The 20,890-nt window shown below is 45.7% G+C and overlaps 1 protein-coding gene across 1 annotated transcript in view; it reads right to left on the minus strand.

The window, feature by feature from the left end:
- Positions 1-18,449: 18,449 nt before the first annotated feature.
- ACOXL (acyl-CoA oxidase like) overlaps positions 18,450-20,890 on the minus strand; it is a 257,177-nt gene continuing 254,736 nt past the window's right edge. Inside the window, exon 19 of the mRNA XM_072141224.1 lies at positions 18,450-18,861. Coding sequence (XP_071997325.1) covers positions 18,676-18,861 — 186 coding nt within the window. The 3' untranslated portion in view covers positions 18,450-18,675. The remainder of the gene's footprint in view (positions 18,862-20,890) is intronic.

Below are 20,890 nucleotides of genomic sequence, written 5' to 3' on the forward strand. Positions count from 1 at the left end.
TATAATTTAAACCATGTGGAAACCTGGTTTGGAGAGTTAAAATCCAGTAAGCTTCACGTGAACGTAGTGACCTAGTCCAATCTCCTCCTCCTAGGGGGTGGGGCACATGTTCTATTGGGATGACAGACAAATGGGAAACATCACATTTATGGACCTCAAGGAAGTGTTTGGAGAGACCAGATATACCTGAAGATAATTAGATTATCTTACATTAGATTACATAGATTGCACCGGATATGTCCACATATGGCACTGCCTTTATAACTTAACCAAGAAGTGTTTGTATCAGAGACAAACATGTTGGTAGTTATTATTTTACCCAAGGAGGGAGCATTTCTGGATTCACAGCGTACCCCTTTATCTAATACTTCTGATAATATTTTGTCATGGTATAAGATAGACAGGTGTTTTCTTATTATGTGTACAACATCATGATATTGAGGGCTATATGTGGTGCTAAAAGTAATAGGGCAAGGATTGATGCTGGAATTTTCCTTTTTGTTGGATTTGGGGTATAGCATGTCCTGGTTTTCTTATTAAGTGAGGAGGTGGTGTGGGTAAGAGAATTTCTATTATAGCCTATGGATTTTAAACGCTCTGTGATGTGTCCCGCCGTGCAAATGTGTCTGGCCCAAATGTGTTGTTAAGTATATGTGGGGGATGACAAGACGTGGCATATAATAATGTATTGCCAGATGTTGGCTTTCTAGAAAAATTTATATGTATATGGCCAGTGTCTGCAACTTCCAATATCTCAACAGCCAAGAAAGGAATGGACACGCTGGAGTAAGAGAATGTAAATTGTGAATTAAAATTGTTTTGATTAAGGAAGTCAATAAATGAAGAGATGTCACTGTGTAAACTGGTATAGACAATGAGACAATCCTCCATGTAACGACCATACCATTTTATACATTTGGAAAAAGGATTGTCATCACTGTAGACATGTAATTCCTCAAACCAGGCCATTTAAAGATTGGCTAAAGTGGGAGAAAATTTGAGCCCATGGGGCAGCATTGACATTGGAAAAAATACATGTTATCAAACATAAAAAAATTGTTAGTAAACAAAAAAAGCCGGCAATATATTCTATTAATTCAACAGAAAAATTACTATATTTACGCAAATGAAAAAGTATGGCCTGTATAGCAAGATGATGAGGTATGACAGTGTACAAGGAGGAAACATCATAGGTGATCCAGATATCATTTTTGGACCACTTTTATCCATGGCTTTGAGAACCAGGAATACGTCTAACAAATGGTTGGACTATGTTATCTACCCAAGTAGACAATTTTTCAAGCAAGGAATTATTACTAGCAACAATAGGTCTGATACTAGGGAAGAACAAACCCGTATGTGTTTTAGGCAACATATAGAAAATGGGAGTATTAGGAAAATTGGGTATTAAGTCATGTAAACTAGAGTCTTTGAAGAACCTCAGAGTGATGCCATTTTAAATATTTTTTTCTAACTTGTCCCTAACTATGGAGGTTGGATTGTAAGAAATTTGTCTCGGCATATATTGTTTTTTGAGACCAGTGTTTTCTTTTTCCTCTGTGTTTGTACCCAGGGCTGCATCATCCATGAGGCAGGTTGATCTTTCTGCCTCAGGCGGCACCACCTGCTGGAGAAAGGAGGCGGCATCACAAGCACTGTACTCAGACTCTTCCCAACCACTCAGATTCTTCCTGCTGTAAGTTACACTGTGGTCTCTCAGACTGCTAGCAAATGTGACTAATGTCACATTTTCAAAGTGGAGGAACAGGGGCAGAATCTGCAACTATGTGTTTCATCTGTAGTGTTTGCTGCACACATAGTTGGTCTGTACAGCAGCAGTGAGCTCTGGGCAGAGTTCACAGGCCACACCTCCCCCTCTTCCTGTGCTCTGCTCCTGGTCAGTGTCCACCTGCAGGAGGTATTCGGGGGAAAGATTTAGCGGCTGGGGAATGGTATGAGCGCTCATTTTCCTTTCTCTGCTTGTTTAAAATGTGCTGAAGTTGGAGCAGTGATGAAGAGAACGGGTGTCAATACAGCAGTGGCAAAGAGCACTGAAAGTTAACAGTTTTGATCCCTGTGTGTGCGGAGTCCTCCTTCTCCTCCTGCATGTGGCCCTTGGTTATCAATACTTCAATCTAGTCCCGCTCTGCCAGGCTGGATGGGGGCAGTGTAATCAAATCTGCAGGAAGACTGCTTACCAACAGATTCAGCATGGATGGTAAGTGTGCTTGTAGATATGTATGTAGGTATGTGTGAATAGGAGGACATATATTAGGGGTTTGTATATAGCAGGGTGTAAAAGTGCGCAAATGTTAATATGGGAGTGTATGATTACAAAAGTGTATTTACATTGTATTGCAGAGCTGAAATTCGGATTGTATATTTCTGCTATTCTTGCATACATGCGTTGTACCATATGTATAAGGAAAGACATCATAGCAAAGCTCATATTGGATTTTTGTTTCTGACAGTATAGAGAACAAAAAAAGTAAAGAAGTGTCATCCAAGGCTTCTTTGGGTGTGAGATTGTGGGTGCAAGATTAAGTATTCTGCATATGTTAAATTTAACTGCGCAATTTATATACACAATGCAATTTTAATGCAAGACACCAGGTGCTGGTTACTGATTTTGTGTATTGCATGCAAATGCTTATGTGATCAGACCTAGACCCTCCTGACGCTTCTGTTGTATCTGTAAATGGAGTTCCTCACACTGGATGTAAAGTGATGTGGGTGTTGAGGATACCATGAACACAGACATTGTGATTTGATGTGCAGTTTTTGGTGTGGATGATAAGTTACAGGTGCAATTACTCCTCTTCTTCCTACCCAATCCTGGTTTTGGTTTAAAAAACTGAATACAGCAACCTCAAAATGGAACAGCTTTCATAGCAGATCATAATGAATTATTTTTGGGTGGCCACTCTACAAATTCACCGCAGTGTGCACTACAGTTGGGCAATATTGTATATGGGCTTGTTGGCTTTATTTAGGAGGGCTGCTGTTAAGTCTCTCTCAGGGCCGATTCTAGCCTATTTGCTGTCTGAGGTGAAAATGGAAATTACGCCCCAAGCCACTCCCCCACTCTGTGCAGGAAATATTGCAGCAGCGGAGAGCTTATTGCGCGCTCAATTACTGAAAGTAAAAGATCCCAAACAGGTGCAAGTGTGCTCTCTGATTATTTTGGGTAGGATGGAGTTAATAACATGAACATAAGTGTTGTCAAAGATATAAGTCCACATAAAGATTGTTATGTGTAAGTGCCACAGAACTGGAGATATTAACGGTTGAAGTGACAGTTGGAAATGGGGTCTGTATATGAAGATCAAATTGCTGATTGTAAATATGTACAATGGTACATATCTCCTATTCTCCTGCACAGAGAAACAAAACTTCTTTAAACACAACTCCTCTTTCAGATGACTATAAGACTGTGTTTGTAGGTGCCACAAATCAAATGTTATGGGTCTCAATATTCAAGATGTGTTGGACACATCCCTGGCTACAGAGGAGCCACCATGTCAGGGTGGCAGCGAAAGGGTAGGTAAATTATATAGCACCCCTTCATTAAATTAGTGGGTTTTTTTGTTGTCTGTATGGCTATCTGCAATGATGTGCTTGGATCAAAAGTGCTAATTATTTGAAGTAAGTGGTCTTACTACCCTAGCAAATAGCTGAATGGCAGGAATATTCTCCTCATATTCCGGCGTTGTGGCGTTCTGCAATGTGGAAGGAGTTAATGAGGAAAATATTGTTGTCATGTATTTATCTGCAAGAATGGTAAAAGGTTCTTGGTCACATGGCTTAAATATTTTCTTCTTTTAACACCCCTGCAGAAATATTCAGCTCATATTCCTGTAATCTAATCTAAAAGGTGGAAAATATTTTAGGCAAAATACTCTCCTCTTTACCCCCTTTCGTGGCAGGTAGCCACATAGTAGGAGCAGCATTCTCACAGTAGCCCCCATAGGAGAGGGATTTGTGAAAGATTTTACAGATAAAAAATCTATACCAAAGGCCACCAAATCAACATACATTAAGGGAGCAGGGGACCTAGTCTACTAAATAGAGGAAAAGACAAACATGCCTGGGAGGGGAGATAGGGAACTTCATAAGCAGCAGGGGAGACAATAGCTATCAGGAAAAGTCAAGTACTATTAGAACCATGGATTGGGGGATTTTTTGTTTCTGTGTATGCTATTTTGTATACTATATTTTTGGACTGAGCAGTGAAATTACAGTCACTACATATAAGCTGCTGTGAAACTACAAAATTACCTGATCTCTTCTCCACATGTAGGTGCAACACCCTCGCCGATGCAATGGCGAGGGAGGGTTTGCGAATACGTCCCACCTGCATGTAATCCCATTACACTACATGGTCCTGATAGGACATAGGGGTATTGCAGTGGTGAATCCTGCCTGGCAAGGCAGAGGTTAAGTATTTTGTATGATGCAAGATGCTGTTGTCCAATGATATGTGTTACATCCTGTGCTCTGTAAGCTGAGATGTGATTGGAGGAGCAGCCACCACCTGACCAAAGGGAGGTAATAAAACTCCCTGGCCAGGAATGTTCTGGGTCTCAGATTCTGGAGAGAAAGAGGACTTTAGGAGAATCCTAGAGATCAGTGAGTGAGTGAGCAATCTCTGTCTAGCCCATACCAGAGCAGGAAGAGCCTAGCCCCTGCCTCTGAAGAGTGGAGCAAGAAGACTAGAGTTAGTGTAGTGAGGAAAAGGGTATCATCTTACCTTTAGAGGTGATACCTGAAGCCCTACAGGACAAGCTGAAGCTTCCTACCAGGACACAGCTGCCTTCCCAGCCTGCCCTCTACATCCAGGCTGGTGAACTATCTCCTGAGGCTCCCTCCAACTCACATCTCAGCACTCCATCTACCTGTTAAAGGCACGTTGCTGCGGTTCCTGCCGGTTCAAATAAAGAACTGTAAGTTGTTTTCTTCAACTTCTGTCTCAGTCTGGTCCCTGCTAATACGGCTGCCTTCATCACCGGCACCCTGTCCATCACCCAGAGACTCACACTCGGGACATTAAGGGGTTGCCCCAGGGAGATCCGCTATAGCAGCCTCTCCCTCATCATTTCTTGCCAACACCACCCTGCTGGAGACCTGCCAGGCTGTAGGACAGCCCTCCGGTTCCCCCGTACCAAGCACCGTGACAATAGCGTGCTTAGGCCGCAACCGCCAGCCACTCCGGTACCGCGGGCCCCGGCTGACTCCAGGCCTCACCGCAAAGGGCTAGGCCCCGGTGGGGGATGTTGCAAGTGGCGTCACGAACAGGATATATACTTCTGTGCCTTATCCTGGCACTAAAGACTGTACTTTATTAAGAAAAAGACTGTGCTGCCTAACCCTGCTGCCATCCGGGTTTAGGCCCAAGTGATTGTGTGTTTCACATTGAACTGTTATACTGCTGCCACGTGCTGTCGAGCTCCGCTCCAGCACTCAAGAGGTTAATTCCTGCAAGAACTGTTTCAGCTCTGCTACATCCGGCACTGCTGCGCCTGAAGCATTTACCTCAGAGGCGTGTGGCGCAGCAAGTATTTCAAGCCCGCCAAATCTTCACTGGCGGGAACTCCAGAGGCGTCACTAGGCTCCGCCCCCTGCGCGAGTGGCGCGAAGCACCGTGGAGGAGGAGCTGGAGCGTGTGCGGCCGGCAACGAAGAGGGTTAATCGGCCATCTTGGATTTCGGCGCAGGCCGCGCCTGAAGCCTGCCAGCAGTGTGCTCCTCATCCGGAGTTCCGGCGCACGTGTCCTGCGACTGAAGAACACCGCGGAGCATCACTGAGCCCTGCTGCCTGCCGGACATCGGGAACGGAGACCTTCGTGTACCAGAGCTGTCCTGTCACCGCGGCTGATCCTGAGTGAGTACCGCTGGGGAAGTTAAAGGGGGGTAGAGATTGTTTCCGACGCTAGGTTATTGGCTCACCTCCCAGGGAATAGTGATTGTGTCTTAAAGTGCCCACGTCCCATTCTAGCCATCGCCCATAGCAACGGACTTTGTGTAACCCTACAGGCTTCCCTCAGCTAGGCCAGTCATGTCCAACCAGGACGAAGATACGGGACTGGAGCCAGTCCCGTCCCCTGGTCCCTCCTCAGGGTACCGGAGCATGTTAAGCCCTCCAGAGAGTCCCTTCAGCCCTGCTACAGCTAGTGTCCCTGGGACTCCCACCATGATGCCGCTGACTATGCCCTACTATCTGGGGGCCCCCTGGTTACCCTATTACGAGGGAGAATAACATACTCTCCCTGAATTCAGGGACAAGTTGTTAGCCACCTTCGCCTTGCTCCCGTTCACAGAGGAACAGAAAGTGGGCATCCTCATCGGGCAGTTGAAAGGACCCGCTCTCCGGGAAGTCAAGTCTTGGCCCCGAGAACAGTGTCAGAATGTGGTCCAGATTCTTGATAGGCTACGCAACACCTTTGACAAGTGTACTGTCTCCGAGTTGAAGCAGAAATTCTTCGGGAAAAGACAGAAGCCCCAAGAGTCCCTCCGAGACTTTGCCCTCTTCCTACAGGAGACATGGAAGGCCATCACCTACCTTGAGCCCAAAGACGCTAAAACCTCTGATCAAACCTTAAGGGAACAATTTATTAATGGACTTGTTGATAGAAATCAAAGGTGTCAACTAAAGATCATCTCTTCTCAACATGCCCAGGCCTCTTTCCTTGAGTTTAAGGAAATTGCCATTGACATATTAGGGGACCGACCGCCTACTGGACCGCAGAAAGAGCCTGAATCCGTGGAAATGGAGGAATCTGCTCTAGCTTGCTATCCAACGCAGTCGACATCACCTACTCCTGCGGCTACGGAAGTTGCTGACTTAGCAGGACAGGTCTCTAATCTGGCAGACACACTGCATAAAATCCTCGATCGGTTGACCCAGTTAGAAGTGACTGTCTCCGCTATGAGGAGGAAACCTCCAGAGAACCCGGTACGGTCAGCTACTCCTCGTGAATCTCCGACTAAACAGCGCCCAAAAGAAGCGAAGTCGTTAAGCACCTGGAGTCAGAAGAAACCCCGTCAGCGGTGCAGCTACTGCCATAAATATGGGCATGAAGAGAATGACTGTCGTCAGTTAAACGACAAACCCTTGGAGCTAAGGGACGACCTCCAAGGGAAGAACTTGTAAGTCCCCGAGATGCTAACTGGATGCCCAGGTTCGTGGGGACTCGCCCCATGGTTCATGTAACCATCAATGGAGTTACCCTACCGGCCTTAATTGATACCGGCTCTCAAGTGACCACCCTCCGGAGTGCTGCCTTCGAGAAATGCCGAGGAAAAGCATCCTTAATCCAGCCTCCAAAGGCTTACTTGAACATTATTGCTACGAACGGAAAACCCGTACCCATCCGCGGCTACTGGGAGCCCACGCTAACCATTGGAGACACTGAGTTAACCAGACAGGGCGTAGTGGTGACACGAGTGCCCGAAAACGGTAACTTCTCCCTGGTGCTGGGTACCAATGTCCTCCGCAACTGCTACCCTGAAGTGCTGAAGGCTCTCCATGACTCCCTGCCAACAGTGCCCAACGGTTCCCGGAAGGTAATTCAGGAGACTATGCAGGTTCTAGCGGCGCAACAGAAGTTTGCTGGCCCTAATGGGGAAATCTGCAGAGCCCGGATCAAGGATCCCCAACCTGTCCGCCTTCAACCTGGGACTGAGACGTTAGTATGGTGTCGAGCCTGCATGGGCGTCCAAGGTCAAGACTACCAGGCGATAGTAGAACCTCTACCAGCTGATGAAGACCTGCCCATTCTAGCCGCCAGGAGCCTAGTCACTGTATCCCGAGGACAAGTACCCATTCGATTACTAAATGTGGGAGACTCCCCAGTGGATCTGAGAAAGTACCAAGCCGTAGCCACTCTCTTCAGTGTCCATCCTGAAGACTTGGTGGAAACCTCTCTGTCTGCCTCTCAACAGTTGGAAGTGAAGCAAGGTGCTGAAGATGAGCCTGCCGAGCAATCCTGGTGGCTTGAGCTCAATATTGGAGACGACGATTTTACTCCTGCAGACCAAGTACAAGGTGTCCTGGATGTCGTTATGAAGCACCACCAGGCCTTCAGCAAACACCCACTGGATTTTGGGCAGACTACTCTGATCCAACACACCATCCCTACTGGCTCTCATCCTCCTATCAAGGAACGATATCGGCCCATACCTCCAGCCCGTTACCAAGAGGTGAAGAAGCTGGTACAAGAGATGAAGACAGCCAACGTTATCCGGGAGAGTCGCAGCCCATGGGCTGCCCCGCTGGTCCTTGTGAAGAAGAAGGATGGAACCCTTCGATTCTGTGTTGACTATAGGAAAATCAACAATATCACCCACAAGGACGCCTATCCTCTGCCTCGAATCGAGGAATCCCTCGCAGCCCTAGGGTCAGCTGCCTACTTCTCTACCCTGGACCTGACCAGTGGCTACTGGCAAGTGGCCATGGCGCCAGAAGACCGAGAGAAGACGGCTTTCACCACCCCAATGGGCCTGTTCGAGTTCAACAACATGCCGTTCGGGCTATGCAACGCCCCAGGCACATTTCAACGGCTGATGGAGAGATGTTTGGGTCATCGCAACTTCGAGACCGTCCTGCTATATTTGGACGACATTATCATCTACTCCAAGACTTATGAAGACCACCTCCACCATCTGGCTGAAGTCTTCCAAATCCTGACCCAACATGGGTTGAAGGTCAAGCCATCCAAGTGCCACCTGCTACAACCTAGTGTCAAGTACCTGGGACATGTGGTGAGCGCTCATGGAATTGAGCCAGATCCAGAGAAGATTGCAGCTGTCCACGACTGGCCTACCCCATCAACCGTACGGGACATCAAAAGCTTCCTGGGATTTGCCAGTTATTACAGGCGTTTCATCCCGAAGTTTGCCCAGCTGGCGGCTCCCCTGCAAGAGCTCCTAAGGGGCCTGCCAAAAGAGAGCCAACGTTCCCGAGTATCCATTGAGTGGACGGCCGAACGAGAAGCTGCCTTCCAGATGCTCAAGCAACGGCTGACTGAACCTCCGGTGTTGGGATATCCAGACTACAGTCTGCCTTTCACCCTATACACTGATGCCAGCAAGCAAGGTCTAGGGGCGGTATTATCCCAGCTCCAAAACGGAACTGAAAGGGTCATAGCCTACGCCAGCCGTTCCCTCCGAGAACCGGAGCAAAACGACCAGAACTACAGTTCCTTCAAGTTGGAGTTTCTGGCGTTAGTCTGGGCTGTGACCGAAAAGTTTAAGGACTACCTAGCTGCATCATCTTTCACTGTCTTCACAGACAATAATCCGTTGGCGCATCTGAACACCGCACGTCTTGGAGCACTGGAACAACGGTGGGCCTCCAGACTTGCCAATTTCAGCTTTACCATCAAGTACCGGGCTGGTAAGACCAATGACAACGCCGACGCTCTGTCCCGTCTCCCTGACCAGTGGGAGGGACCCTCCACGGATGCTCAGTGGGAAGATGTCGAGATGCCAGCATTCTATGCCCGGTTTGTGCGTCAAGATGCCCAGAGTGTTTACTCCCTACCGACAGAGGCAGCGCCAGCTACTCCCCAAGAAGAGTCAGAGCCCCCTGCGGAAAAGGACCTCTGGATGAGTCTTCAGACTGATAGCCGTGCCATAGGAGAAGTAATGGGCTATCTCTCTAGTGGGCGAGTGCCTGAAAGAATCCGGCGCAGAAGAGCTGATGGAGAACTGTCTCAATTGTGGCGCCAGAGAAAGACTCTGAGCATGCACCAGGGTCTGCTAAAGAGAAGAACTCTGGACCCTATCACTTATGACCGGCTGTACCAGATTGTGATTCCCAGGAGGGATGCCAAAATAGTACTGGAAATGTACCATGACCAGTCCGGACACTTTGGCGCTCAGAAGACTGAAGCCACCCTCCGAAGGCGATTCTTCTGGGTCAACATGAAGTCCGACATTGAAGCCTGGTGTCGAGAATGCCCAGCCTGCGCCATCGCTCGAGGAGAGCGACACAATCAAAGGGCCCCTCTCCGTCCCATTGTGAGCCAACGGCCCTTGGAGATCCTGGCATTGGACCACGTGAAGTTGGAGCCCAGCAGATCCGGTCACAGTTATGCTCTTACGATCATCGACCACTATACCAAGTTTGTGGTTGCAGTACCTGTCAGAGATCTGTCTGCAAGGACCACCGCAGCGGCCCTGTGGAAGAGCTTCATCCTCCCCTATGGCTGTCCGGACCAGATCCTTACAGACCAAGGAACAGCATTTGAGTCCCAAGTCTTCCGGGAGCTGTGCACTCTATATGGCTGCAAGAAGCTGAGGACCACAGCCTATCATCCCCAAGGCAACGGGCTTTGTGAAAAGATGAATCAGACTCTAATCAATATGCTGAGGACTCTGACCCCTGCAAAAAGGGCTGACTGGCCAAAACTGTTGCCCGAATTAGTGTACCTGTACAACAATACCACTCATTGCTCCACAGGATACACCCCGTATTATCTGATGTTCGGGAGACACGGCCATCTCCCTGCTGATATGACCTGGGACATGGAGCCCCCTGATTCCCAGTCTTTACTCCCTCAGACTGACTGGGTTCACGAACACCAGAGGCGCCTGGCGGATGCCAGAGAAGTTGTGGATCTGCGGTTGGAAGAGGCCCGAGAGAAACAAAAAAGGGACTTCGATCGTAATGCCTGTGCTGAGCCTTTTGCCCCAGGAGATCGAGTGTGGCTGTGCAACAACCATCCTACCAGTAAGCTAGATGGGCGTTGGGAGCGTGAGCCATACCTAGTTAGGGACAGTCTCTCCCCTGAAGTCTACGAGATTTCAAGAGGAGACCGTCCACCACTCCGGGTACATAGGAACCGGCTGAAGAGATGTCTTCGTCCTTTTGCCCCTATGTCTACACCTCTCACTTCGACCCCCGACTTACAGACCTCCTTGTGTTCGCCTACCCCCAGTTTCTTGGAACTTGTGACTGTGCCTCAATTCTGTTTTGTTTCCACTCCAGTAAGAGGTACCTCGGAGAGACCATCATCCCCACCGCAGTCTCCAATCCTGCTGCCTGTGGAGGATGATCCGGCTCCAGTGTCTGCAACCCCTGAAGCATCAGAGGCAGCTGAGACTCCGACTCCAGCGCTTGACTCAGAGGAGGACGATGAGGAGGTTGTTATCTTCTCCAGGCCGGAACTTCGAAGGTCTCAAAGGGAAACAAAAGGTAAAGCTCCTGCGTACCTGCAGGAGTACCAGCTGGTGACACGCAGAAGCAGGAGGCAGGTACGCTTTTCTGACACCGAAGTACTTACCACCGAAGAAGATGCAGAGTAACCCCTGAAGGGCTGTAGCCCACTTCAGGTACTATACATATTGTGTATATTTATCTCCATTTTCCCCAAAGAGCCAGAGACTTTCCTGAGACTCTTACCCTTATTTATCTCAGTCAAGAGACTCTCCTTAAACTGATTATTGTCATGTGCTATGATAGCACCCCTTCCTCTGCCACAGCAGAGATTTCTTCAAAGGACTCTGTCCCTCTCCAAAAAGAGGAGACCCTTTGCTTCTTCATTGCACTTTTCCCCCACATCAAGGGCTGTACCCAGAAGATGGACTTTGTCAGTAGAGACCTTCTGAGAGACTTTTGCCAGATACTACCAGGGAAAAGTTGCTATGTCTATTGACTTATTATTTTGCACTTAATGCCTTCCTTTTTAGGTATGGACATTCTGTTTGCACTTTTTATGCCTCTTCTTTGTAGGAAAAGAGACATTTGCTATCGCGCTACCCTGAGTAGCCTATCTACCTCTGTACCGTTTGTAACGTTCAAGATGTGTACCCATTGGGCTCCTAAGCCAATGTGATCTTAACCTGTTTGCACACTGTCATATATGCCAGTAGTCTGCATTAACCCTTTTATAGGCTTTTCAGGTTGTAGTGTGGCTGTGTCGGACCGTCTTTCTATGTAAAACACTGACCGCTACCTGATCCCTCAAACTGAGGTTTGCACATGGGGGGTAGTCTGTAAACTGCGGGTCCTACGGGGACCGGGGGTATTACAGAGATAGCACCTGGATGCCACCCATACATGGGTAAGGATGCCAGTCAGGAGGTACTTGTGTCGCATATGCTAACGCAATGCAGATAGACACCTTATATAATTGCCGCCAGGGAAGAAGCGTTGATAAAACAAATATACAGGCCTTGGTGCAAGGAGTGGATTACAGGACATGACACCACACCTTTCCTACTGTACAGTTCGGTTTAATGGCGTCAGCGACCAACTGTCATACAGCTACATGTTTTTTTTGTCTTAGTCCGACACCAACCCAGGTGCCTGTCTCCAGGACCATGGGCGGTTTGTCCCTACACCTCACACAGCCTGCACTTCCCAGAAGTGCCCTTAGCCCCCTCTGTGCCCCAAAACAACTGTAATCCCATTACACTACATGGTCCTGATAGGACATAGGGGTATTGCAGTGGTGAATCCTGCCTGGCAAGGCAGAGGTTAAGTATTTTGTATGATGCAAGATGCTGTTGTCCAATGATATGTGTTACATCCTGTGCTCTGTAAGCTGAGATGTGATTGGAGGAGCAGCCACCACCTGACCAAAGGGAGGTAATAAAACTCCCTGGCCAGGAATGTTCTGGGTCTCAGATTCTGGAGAGAAAGAGGACTTTAGGAGAATCCTAGAGATCAGTGAGTGAGTGAGCAATCTCTGTCTAGCCCATACCAGAGCAGGAAGAGCCTAGCCCCTGCCTCTGAAGAGTGGAGCAAGAAGACTAGAGTTAGTGTAGTGAGGAAAAGGGTATCATCTTACCTTTAAAGGTGATACCTGAAGCCCTACAGGACAAGCTGAAGCTTCCTACCAGGACACAGCTGCCTTCCCAGCCTGCCCTCTACATCCAGGCTGGTGAACTATCTCCTGAGGCTCCCTCCAACTCACATCTCAGCACTCCATCTACCTGTTAAAGGCATGTTGCTGCGGTTCCTGCCGGTTCAAATAAAGAACTGTAAGTTGTTTTCTTCAACTTCTGTCTCAGTCTGGTCCCTGCTAATACGGCTGCCTTCATCACCGGCACCCTGTCCATCACCCAGAGACTCACACTCGGGACATTAAGGGGTTGCCCCAGGGAGATCCGCTATAGCAGCCTCTCCCTCATCATTTCTTGCCAACACCACCCTGCTGGAGACCTGCCAGGCTGTAGGACAGCCCTCCGGTTCCCCCGTACCAAGCACCGTGACAATAGCGTGCTTAGGCCGCAACCGCCAGCCACTCCGGTACCGCGGGCCCCGGCTGACTCCAGGCCTCACCGCAAAGGGCTAGGCCCCGGTGGGGGATGTTGCATAGGGAACAGACCTGGCAGAAATTTATAGTGTGCCTCTCTACTAGGTCTCACTCCTTCACTGGCTTCTGTTCAAACTCCTTTGCTCTGGACTCCTGACTGCATCTCCAGCCCCTTCAGCCAGGTCTGATGAGGAGAGGGGCAGCTATCAGAAGCCTCACTTTGCTGCGGAAGCATGACAAATGTGAGTGGCTGCAAGAAACTGCAGTTCTGTTGCAGCTTTCATGTCAGGAGCAGTTAGAGTGGCAAGTACTTGCAGTAGATGGCAGTATTGCTGACCGCCCTCACTGCACTCTTGCAGTCATACCGGCATGTTGTGGGAGGAGGCAGAAGGAGGATCATGTGAGAGACAGGAGTAGGATATGATGATAAGCACACGGTGTAGATTCTGCTGAGATGGTTGGTCTGAGCACCGGGACGCTGCCCTGCTTGGGGAGCCGCTATCTGGCATGGCAGATGTGGCCCTGGTCTCACTCCAACCCTAAACTGAGGCTACTGTGAGAACAGAGAGTCAGTTAGTGACCTGTTATGTTACCTGTTATAAGGGCCTGCTGGTATAGGGTAATGATCTAGACCATGTGATTGCAGTTTTTTTTTAAACCAGGTAACTTATTAAAGCATATACATATCACAGCATACATATACAAATAACATAGTCTCATCAGCTCTGAACATATAATCAATCTCCCCAAATCCCCCCACCCAGGTCTGGCTGTTTCGTGTACCTCAGAAAATATCCCTTCAACCTCCATTTACCTTTCCCTCCCAATTCCGGCTATCCTTCTGGGCATCTCCGAATCAGATCCTCTGTTTCTATTCCTGGACACTACAACCATTTTTTCCATTGTTTCCCAAATTTCTTGATTGCATTTCTCTTCAGGTATACCCCCAATTCCATCTTAATTGTGTTGTTCATTGAGCTTGTAATTTACGACATCCTCGGTGGATCAGCGTCCGACCAGTGCCTTGCAATAGTCTTACGCACCTGATGCAGCAACTTAGCCACTGCCTTCTGTTCTGCTCTAGTGACACCTATCCCACCCACATATCCCAATACACACATGTTAGGACCCTGCTGGATCTGGACCCCATACACCTTCTGTTCTAAACGCTGAGTTTTATTCCATAGCCCCCTCAGCTCCGGGCACGTCCAGAACATATGTAACATATCAGCCCCCTCAGCTAGGCACCGCGAGCAACCTGTGACTCTAGAATCTCCTTCTCATTCATCATCCGTTAATTCCCCGACCTCGAAGTCCAATTTCCTCCTTGTTGTGTCCATTAGATGCCCCAACCGCTTATCCACTATCGCACCATATAGTATTGAGATAAGACTCCTCATGTTCTGTGCTTGCACTACCCCTGTCATGACTCCCAGTGATGAAAATTCGATCTCCTCAGATCCAAATTGCGCCTGTGAGCTGTGTCTTAACTGCAGGTACTGATAAAACATATTCCTGGGTATCTCAAACTCCTCCACCAGTTGACTAAAGGACTTAAGGTTGGATCCGTCATATACCTGTCGTAAATATCTTACCCCTCTCTGTTTCCAGTTTTGGATACTCTCCAGCATATAAACCTCTCCCAGATGTGTATTATTCCATAATGGAGTATACTTTGTCGAAGGCCTTACCCCCATTATCTGCTTATAAACCTTCCATATTCTCTGCATCAATACTAATGTTGGGTATCGGCTTCGTTTACTTCCCAGCTTCCCCACCTCCAATGCAGCCACCGGATCCAGCGCATCCCCAAAATGCCTAATTACCAGTGGACTTGCTGTTAAGTTTTTACACAGAAGCTGGTTACAGCAATGTGGAAGGACTTTGGCTACTTATTTTTAATGGAGGGGCTGCTTATTTTTAATGGGGGGAAGGGGGGCGCCATTTCATTTTTCGCCTCAGGCAGCAGAGAAACTGGATGCAGTCCTGTGTGTACCGTCTCCTTTTCTATAGTTTTTTTTACTTTTAAGTAGTGGAGTTTCTGTTTTTTTGTTTGTTTACTTCAGTTCTATTAGTATTGGAGACATTATCCCATGTATCATTGGACTCATAGTCAGAAAAATCAGTATTGATATCTGTTGTGTCACAATCGGAGGAGCTAAAACTAACATGTGGTTGGTAATTCACATTGTTACGTTTCTTAAAAATGGATCTAGGTGTCCTATCGGATTTGCTTCTCCAGGTCCGATTGGTAAGTCTCGTAAGTCCCTTGTAAATTTATTCTTTTTGGTTGTAGTAATAGTTGCCTCCAATTTTTTCACGTTAGTTTCGATCTGAGACATTAGGTTGTTATAGTCCGTAAGAGCTGTATATTGATTCATGTTGGATTCCAGATGAGTAATTTGTTGGTACAGCTCTGCAAGTTTGGTTTCTTCATTTTGGACTATGAGACTTATTAATTTCAGTGAACAATCTGTAAGTATGTTATACCACTGCTTGATGAATTCTTCAGAATAAATTGTTGTTGGAGATCTGTAGAGACGTAAGCCCCAGGGGATCATGTTGTGTTTTAAATACTTGGAGAGTGTGGTGAAGTAATTGATTGAGCATGTGTTTTTCCAAATCGTTCGCCACAGTTCGCACAGTGGACTTGTTTTCTTGTGTTGTTTCTGATACAGAAAAAATTTCTTTGGCTTTACTTAGTCGATCCGAGTGTGTAGTTTGTAAAAAAAAAGATTGCAAATTTGTGGAGACATTTGAGTTCATGGTCGCATTGTTGGCTGCCATGCAGCAGTTTACAGAATATCAAAAAAGAAAAGATATTGGGGCACATTTACTTAGCCGTCCCTTGCGTGATCCCCGCTGTGTGTTGTCCGACGATCATGGACTCCAGCACGATTCACTAAGATCGTGCGCCCGATATCCTGCATGTTTCGCTCCCCGCTCAGGTCCGTTGCAGTTCACCTTCTTTTCCCTGATGCATGTAAGTGCATGGCTTGCGATACAAATTCAAATGTTAAATCCCTCGCTCAGTCCGAATCCGTTGGAACGCACGACGGCCTGCCCCCCCCCCCGATTTGTGTCGTATGAAAGCCAGCGCCAAAGTTTGCGCCAAAATCCGATCGTATGTGCCACAATCCCCTTTTAAATACAGTGCAAAACAGTAATCGTCGGAATATCGGATGTTTGTGCAGTCCGCAGACCCTTAGTAAATGAGCCCCTTTGTGTGTATCATATATTAGAGTGGAAAGAAATAATAAACATTGGGAAAATGTAATTTGTAAATACAAATAGAAATGGGGATAGCACAAACTGAAGCCCAGCACAATACAAAAGAAAAAAAGTTTTGCGGTTTGGCTCACCTCCATAGTAGGATTGAAGATATGTGGATGCACGGACACCTGGGCTGGGGCACCAGTAACCATGGAAGGCAAAAAATAGCAAAGTTTGTCCTGCCACACCAGCTACTCATTTAAGAAGACAGGACATGCTATACTCCAAATCCAACAAAAAGAAAAATTCCACCATCAATCCTTGCCCTATTACTTTTTGCACCACATATAGCCCTCAAAAACATGATGTTTTACGCATAATGAAAAAAAACATATAAAGGGGTATGCTATGTATCCAGAAATGATCCCTCCTTGGGTAAAATAATAACTACCAATATGTTTGTCTCTCATACCAACACTTCCATTTCTTGGTTAAGTTATAAAGGCAGTGCCATATGTGGACATATCCGGTGCAATCTATGTAAATATTTGTTTAAGACCACGCAATTCTTTTCTTTTGGCACCAAAAAATCTTATTATATACATACCCATCTGAATTGTTCCAGCGATCACATAGTGTATTTGGCCGCTTGCTCCTTCTGTAAGGTTCAGTACGTGGGTTGCACTATAAGATTGGTGCCAAGAAACAAGGGCTTACATTATCTTCAGGTATGTCTGGTCTCTCCAAACACTTCCGTGAGGTCATCCCAATAGAACATGTGCCCCACCCCCTAGGAGGAGGAGATTGGACTAGGTCACTACGTTCACATGAAGCTTACTGGATTTTAACTCTCCAAACCAGGTTTCCACATGGTTTAAATTATAAAACAGATCTAATGCTTCTTTAATGAGTTTGTCATTTTCTTTATTTTCTTTAGTTGAATTGATTTTTTATTATTTGCTATGCTGGAAGTCCATTGTGCCGCATCACATGATTATCTCTCCTATGCTTAAATACTATGTTCCATGTCCTGCAAACCAGGCTACGACTAAGAACCTATTGGTTCGAAACGCGTCAGTTTCTCTTTACCACGGACGTCTACTGATGTTTTTACACTATTATTTTTCTTATAAAGTGGATTTTTTAAAATAACTTTTTGCATGCTGTTGGGAGCTGAACAAACTTTGCTATTTTTTAACATCAGTGAATGATTGACATCTGCTAATTCACCCCCGAGAATATACTATACTTTTATAACTGTATTTGCACATACTTTGGCTAGAATTCCCAAAAATGTATAAGATTTTGTTATGGCACTTAAATTATTAAGACCTTGAAACTCTAATATCTCACATTCTTAAATTGGGTTCGTACAAAACAATTAGCTACTCTAGTAGTAGTTATAGAACATTCCTTAAGTGATACATAAGGAATATGACCAGCACATGTCTGTCATACCTCCCAAACATCCTGGAATAAGTGCCTCCTTGGGACTATGTGATACACCTGGAAGCATACAAATTTTGGGGAGATATGTATGGGAAGTAGTTTAACATACATAATAATACATAATATTTGCCAATACAGGCAGTCCCCGGGTTACGTACAAGATCGGTTCTGTAGGTTTGTTCTTGAGTTTGTATGTAAGTCGGAACTGTATATTTTATAACTGTAACCCCAGGAAACAAATTTTTGGTCTCCGTGACAATTGGATTTTAAAAATATTGGATTGTCATAAGAACCAGGAGTTACAATAAAGCTTCATTACAGACACCTGTGATAACTGTTACAGTTGTTTATTGTAGCCTAGGACTAAAGTACAGTAAATTACCAATTACCAGAGGTCTGTTTGTAACTAGGGGTCGTCTGTAAGTCGGGTGTTCTTAAGTAGGGGACCGCCTGTATTCATTCTATAAATCAGCTGGATACGCCTTGAAGTTATTGTCTATTTATAATGAATAAAAATACAATTACATTAACTTTACACAATTCAGTTTATTTTGTAAAAAAATCTACCTTTTAAATTACAAAAGTCCCAAGTTTATAGTGGTCCAGTTACATTTTTTACATCTGTGCTTTTTCTCAATATTAACAATTAAAAGAGGATTGTGTGTTAATTACAAAGGTTATTGGATATTTTCCTGCAGTCATTGTTTTCTTATTAAATGGCTGTACTGTATCGACTTCCAGCAGATATGAAATTATAGTTTGGCAGTGATTTTCTTTGGCATGTTGTGGTCATCTTCTTTTGGTTGGGGGTAATAAGCCCACTGTGCCTTTGAGTTAGGAATGCCAGCAATAGGTGCTTGGATGGTGTCAAGTGGTATGTTAAAAGCTGAAACAATCTTCAGGGCATCATTTTTTACCACGTTGCACAGCTCCAGTAACTGTAAAAGATAAATATAAACACAAGCATGATACACAGGTACATAATCTCAATGACTCACACAGCTGCTCAGGTGACCTGTGTGCTAAGTAAAAGACCACAGCTTTACCAGAAAGTTGTGCTCAACATTGAGGGCTTACTCTTCATGTTTACTTACTGTATATGCTCAGGGCCGGTTCTAGACAAAGTGGGGTCCTGGGCAAAACTAAAAGCGGGGCCCCAAATTAAAACAATTTTATGACCAGTCACAGTCAGCAAGAGGCTCCATTTAGTATGGTAAAACAAACTGTAATATGGGAGAATTTTATAGGAGATAGATGATAGGGAGATTGATGGGCAGCACTGTGGCTCAGTGGTTAGCACTACAGCCTTGTAGTGCTGGTCAACATCTGCAAAGAGTTTCTATGTTCTCGCCGTGATTGCGAGGGTTTCCTCTGGGTCCTCCGGTTTCCTCCCACACTCCAAAAAATTACTGGTAAGTTGATTAATTGTGAGCCCCATGGGGACAGAGACTGATCTGAGAAGCTCTGTGAAGCGCTGCATAATCTGTGTGTGCTATATAAATAAAGGAATTGTAATTATAATTATTGTGATAGAAGATAAGTATGAAAGATGATAGAGATTTCTAGATGCAGAACTATTAAGTAGATGATATATACATGATATAGATATGAGAGAAATACAGGAGAAGAGAAAAAGACTGAAAAATAGATAGAGAAAAAGCGAGATATATAAATGGTCAGATTATAGGAGATAGATAACTAGAGAGATAGATATATAAACAGGAGATAGATGACAAGCATTTTCACCCGGGAATTCAACCAAGGGGTATTAACCCTTTCACTGCCAGGCATCTCTGGATATTTTGTTGCGTTATTGACCAGAGCAATTTTTACAATCTTGACGTTTAAAAATAAAATCGAAATTACAGCAAAAGGAATTAAAGTTAACTGCAGGAAACCACATATTTTCTGAAAGCAGACAATTGCATCATTTTCAAAATTGTATTATAGAATTTATAGACTTAAATAACTAGATATCTGCTTTTCAGCTAGAAATTTTAAGACAGTCACAACCTGCAAAATATAGCAATAAAACAGAATAAAAAGTAAAGGTGCCATAAAACCTATAGAATTTTGAAAGCAGGCAACCAGGCGTTGCATTTTGCAATTAACCCCTTAACGCTCAGCGTCCGATATATCGGACGCTGAGCTCAATGACTTAGCGCTCAGCGTCCGATATATCGGACGCTGAGCCCATGCCGGTTCAGCTCAAGATCTGAGCCGAACCGGCATCGGGAAACACGGGGTGCCGGCTGTAACTAATAGCCGGCACCCCAGTGTAACACCCGCGATCGGAGTTGAATCCGATCGCGGGTGCTTAACCCGTTAAATGCCGCGGTCAGCGCGACCGCGGCATCTAACATGCCTCTGGGGGGTCTTTCCCCCACGATCGGCCCCCCCGAACTGTTTTCGGGGGGCGCCGATCGTTGCTATAGTAACTCTGGGGTCCGATCTGGACCCCAGAGTTACTTGCTAGAATTGCCAGTAAGATGGCGTCTGTGACGTCATCTTACTGGCACAGTGCCAGCCTATGCAAGTGTATAGGCTGACACTGATAATACTCTGCAATACATGAGTATTGCAGAATATTATCATGAAGAAGCAATCAGAAGATTGCTTCTTCATGTCCCATGGTATAAAAGTGAAAAAGTAAAAAAAAAAATGTTATTCAATAAAAAAATAAAGTAATAAATCACTAAAAATGCCCCAAACCCCCAAAACATATAAAGAGACATATAACTAAAAAAAAAGTCTAAATCATAACACAAACCCCACATATATAGTATCACCGCGTCCGTAACAACCCGTAGAATAAAAGTAAATCATTATTGAACCCCCACGATAAACGCCGTAAAAAAAAACTGCTATAAACCTTCCAAAAATTATGATTTTTAGCTATTCAATCCCACAAAAAATGCTATAAAATGCGATCAAAAAACCATGTGTACTCCGACATGATACTGGTGC

Source organism: Engystomops pustulosus, chromosome 3 (assembly GCF_040894005.1).
Source record: "Engystomops pustulosus chromosome 3, aEngPut4.maternal, whole genome shotgun sequence".
Lineage (NCBI taxonomy): Eukaryota > Metazoa > Chordata > Amphibia > Anura > Leptodactylidae > Engystomops > Engystomops pustulosus.